The sequence below is a fragment of the Chrysochloris asiatica genome, unplaced genomic scaffold (assembly GCF_000296735.1).
Source record: "Chrysochloris asiatica unplaced genomic scaffold, ChrAsi1.0 scaffold00130, whole genome shotgun sequence".
In the NCBI taxonomy this organism is placed as follows: domain Eukaryota; kingdom Metazoa; phylum Chordata; class Mammalia; order Afrosoricida; family Chrysochloridae; genus Chrysochloris; species Chrysochloris asiatica.
Window position 1 is genome coordinate 8,684,783 of NW_006408648.1, and position 4,312 is coordinate 8,689,094.

General features: G+C 34.7%; 1 protein-coding gene across 13 annotated transcripts in view; it reads right to left on the minus strand.

The window, feature by feature from the left end:
- DLG1 (discs, large homolog 1 (Drosophila)) overlaps window positions 1-4,312 on the minus strand; it is a 315,798-nt gene that overhangs the window by 127,458 nt on the left and 184,028 nt on the right. For all 13 annotated transcript variants that reach the window (XM_006869405.1, XM_006869400.1, XM_006869411.1 and 10 more), the window contains one exon: window positions 2,365-2,418. In XM_006869405.1, the coding sequence (XP_006869467.1) occupies window positions 2,365-2,418 (54 nt within the window). The remainder of the gene's footprint in view (window positions 1-2,364; window positions 2,419-4,312) is intronic.

A 4,312-nucleotide genomic window follows, 5' to 3' on the forward strand; every position in this document is an offset into this window, starting at 1 on the left:
GTGAAAGCTGGACAGTGAATAAGAAACACCGTAGAAGAATTGATGCTTCTGAGTTACGGTGTTGGAGGAGAATATTGAAAGTGCCACAGGCTGCCAAAAGAACAAACAGATCTGTGTTGGAAGAAGTGCAGCCAGAGTGCTCCGAAGCCAGGATGGCCAAACTTCATCTCTCATACTTCAGACATCTTGTCAGGAGGGACCAGTTACTCGAGAAAGATATGATGTTTGGTAAGGTGGAGAGTCCGAGAAAAGGAGGAAGACCCCCAGCAAGATGGATTGGCAAAGTGGCAGCATCAATGGGCTCAAGTTTGGCAATGATTGTGAGGTTGGCCCAGGACCAGACAGTGGTTTAGTTCAGTTGTACATAGGGTCACTATGAGTCGGTATCAACTAGATGGCATGTAACAACAACAACTACTTACTAACTTCCCTGTGGAATACTGTTCTAACTATACAGTAACATATCAGAATTCAAGATTTTATCTATCAATATTCATGACCCATGGTTCCTATTAATGCATAAACACAGGCAATTAAAAACCTCAATCCATAACAAAGCAAGAATCTAAAAATAAAAATGCATTGGGAAAAATGTTTCTCATAATTGAACATTTAAAACAACACATACAAATTAATAAACAATGAATGGCACTGTAGGTCAGTTTTAAAATATTGTAATTATTGATAATATTACATATGGAAAAACTGAAGCTTTTAGTATTTAAGAAAGCTACCAAAGTAAATTTAGTGAATTTTCCTAACCTTTACTCTTTATGGTCTGTTTTAAGGAAAATAAACACAGTGAAACAGAGTGGAATTATTTCAATAAATTTATTTCCTTCCCATTACTACAAGCAGTATGCACACTGCAGTTTTTGCCTGTGATTTGTGCTACTTCTTTTAGCGTATTTTACTACTGAAGAATAGAAAAGGAGTATACAGAGATTAAGAATCAAACTTGGTGTTATCAGTTGATCAAGTGATGTACTAGATCATTGTTAATGGTGAAATACTGGAAATTTACCCCTTAAGATCAGAAATAAGAAAAGGAAGTATGCTTTAGCCACTTGTATGAATCACTATCCTAGAAATTCCAGTCAAGGCAATTAGGCAAGAAAAATAAGTAGAAATCATCCAGATTAGACAGAAAGAAGTAAACTCTCTCTATTAACAGATCATAAGATCTTACATACAGCAAGTTCTCAGGAATACAGACACGCATACATACTCATTTATTAGATTTAACTAATGAGTTCAACAAGGTTGCAGTATATAAGAGCGATTATCTAAAATTAATTATATGTTCATAAATTAGCAGAGCTCCAAAAATAAAATTAGTAAAACAATTCCACTCATGATAGTATTAAAAATAATAAAACACACAGGAAAATATTTAGCTATAGGACTGGAAGACTTAAAACCATTGTTGAAAAAATTAAAATAAATAGAAGATATCCAGGTACATGGATCAGAAGATATAACACAGCAATACTCTGCAAAATTCCAGCTCCCCCTTCCAGAAACTGACAAGCTGATCCTAACATTACAAGGGAATGTTAAGAATCCAGACAAACCAAAACAAACTTGAAATAAACAACAAAAGTTGAAAATAAAAACTTGAAATTAAACAACCAAGTTACAGTAATCAAGACTATGTGGTACTAGCACAATAATATTAAGTCTTACTTGGTATGTTTCAATATTCCCCAACTATTTGATAACCTATATTCATATAAATATACACAGTAGGCTAAACAAAATGAAGTGCACGTAGAAAATTAAACAACCTATAGTTTTAAATGAGAGGAAAGAATTTTTATAGACTGTATAATTATTTTTCCCTCTTCCTTGAAAACAAAACAACAACATAAAACAATACATGTGCATTATCACTAGTTAAACATCTCTAGAAATATTTCTCTTTGGGACGAAAAATGTTAGTTGAGATTCTACTATTCTAGTTATTGATCTTTATAGAAAAGAAGGCTTTTTAACAAAGAAGCACTAAATGTAAAGTTACAGAGTTACACCTAATTAACTAAATATATGAATATATACAACACATCTATTTACTAAATATTTAGTCATTAAGACTCCCAAAATGATTCTTTGAATATACGGTATTTGTGTAACAGTGATCACTGACCAGAGATACCCTACAATGAAAGTTAGGCATATTACTTCAAAATAAAACCATAAATCCCTATGTTAATATTTCTACTTGATCAAAAAAAGACAACAGTATTCTTAATATGTTTTTATATGTTAACTATATTAGAAAATAAATCTACTGTCTTTTTTCCTGTATAAAAAACTGACTAGGAATGGAAACATCATTAAAATTGGGGGAAAAATAGAACTTACGTAAGTTGGTATTTCCAAGCTATCTGTGTTGATCAGTACTGGAGGAGGATTTGCCTTTAAAGAAAGAATTTTAAATGAGTTAGCTTAACAAGAAAATCACAGCATTATACACTAATGTTTACAAATGTTAGAAGTATATGAAAGATCTACTATTTCTTAAATGAGCTTTTCATAAGCTAACAAATGTATCCAGGTTCCAGCACTAACGGGAAAAATGTTAAATTAGGTTTACTTTTGAGAAATAAATTGCTATTTCTTCTAAAACAGACACAAATTTAAGTCTTGTAAAGAAGTTCACCATAGCCTTTTCATAAAACCCATGAATACTCAATTTAACAACTCTTTCTAAGTTGCTTAGAATCATTAGCTTTTCTATTCCCAGGGACACCCATAAAAATCATCTTATCACTCAGGAAATAAACCACCCTCTCACTGAATTGTGTTTAAACATGAAAAAAAGGAAAAAAAAAACTGCTCCTCCCACACACAAAGAAATCAACCTAACAACTTAAAGAAAACTGGAAACACAATTAATGTAAATACCCCCAAATTATTTCCTGCTGCAATTATTGCCCTTCACTTGTTAATTTAGACCATGCTGTAGGATAAGCACTTGATACTAAGGTCAGTTTGAACAGCAAGGTCGGCTCCCTGGAAACCCTATACAGGGTTAGCTGTGAGCCAGAAGCAATTTGATGGCACTTAACCAACTAGAGTAAACATGATCTATCACAGCACACACATACAAACAAGTAGAAAAACACGCGCTGTATGAAGTTTAAGGAGCTGTAGTACTGTTGGATAATGCACTAGACTACAAGGTCAGTTTGAACCACAAGGTTGGTAGTTCAAATTCACCAGCTCTCCTGGAAATCCTATACCGGGTCGCTATGAGTCGGAACCAACAATAATTGTGAACCATAAGGTAAGCAGTTCAAGACCACCAGCTGCTCCTCAGAAACATTATACAGGGTTGTTATGAGGCAGAACTGACTCAATGGCACTGAATAGCAACAACAGTTGCATAGTGGATTAAGCATTGGGCTGCTAACTGCAAAGTCAGTGGTTCAACCCACTAGTCACTACATGAAAGAAGGATGAGACTCTCTATGCCTGAAAAGATTTACAGTTTCAGAAACCCTCTTAACAGTTCTGTTCTGCCTTACAAAATCCCTATTAGTCAGAAGTGACTTGATGGCAGTTAGTTTGGTTTACTTCAATTAAGTTTCCACTTAAAAACAACTTGGTTTTAAGGTTAAATTTGTTGTTATTGTCAGTTTGTCGATTCGGTCTTATAGCAACTCCATATTTAACCAAGTCGAATTGCCTCACAGGGTTTTCTACTCTGGAATCCTTCTGAAAACATAATGCCAGATTTTCTACTGTGGAGTTCTGGGATTGGGCTGGTTAACAGATAAGTACTTACCATTGTGTCACTAAGAGCTTTTGGGTTAACTCAGAAGTGACTATTACAGAAGTAAAAGTAAAGAATAAAATGCCAATACAAAAATATAAAAAAAATCAAGCAACTGGTGTGATTTTTTTCCAGTTTATCTTTCTTTGTGTATTTAATATTATAAATAAATACCAATATAAAATTACAACTTTTTTTAAAGAAACAAAAATATGACGACCATTTAAACAAATTTTAGTAGACACTGTTGTTGTTGTTATTGTCAGGTGCTATCGAGTCAGAAACGACTCACAGCGACCCCATGCACAGCGGAATGAAACAATGTCCGATCCTGGGTCAACCTCACGACCGCTGCCACACTTGACGCCATCAATGATGCCACCTGGCTGATCCACCTCGTTGGGGGTCTTCCTCTTTCTCTCTGATCCTCCATCCTAACCAGCATGCCATCCTTCTCCAGCGACTGTTCCCTCCTGACAATATGTCCAAAGTATGAGAGACAAAGCTTAGCCATCCTGGCCTCCAAGGAGCACT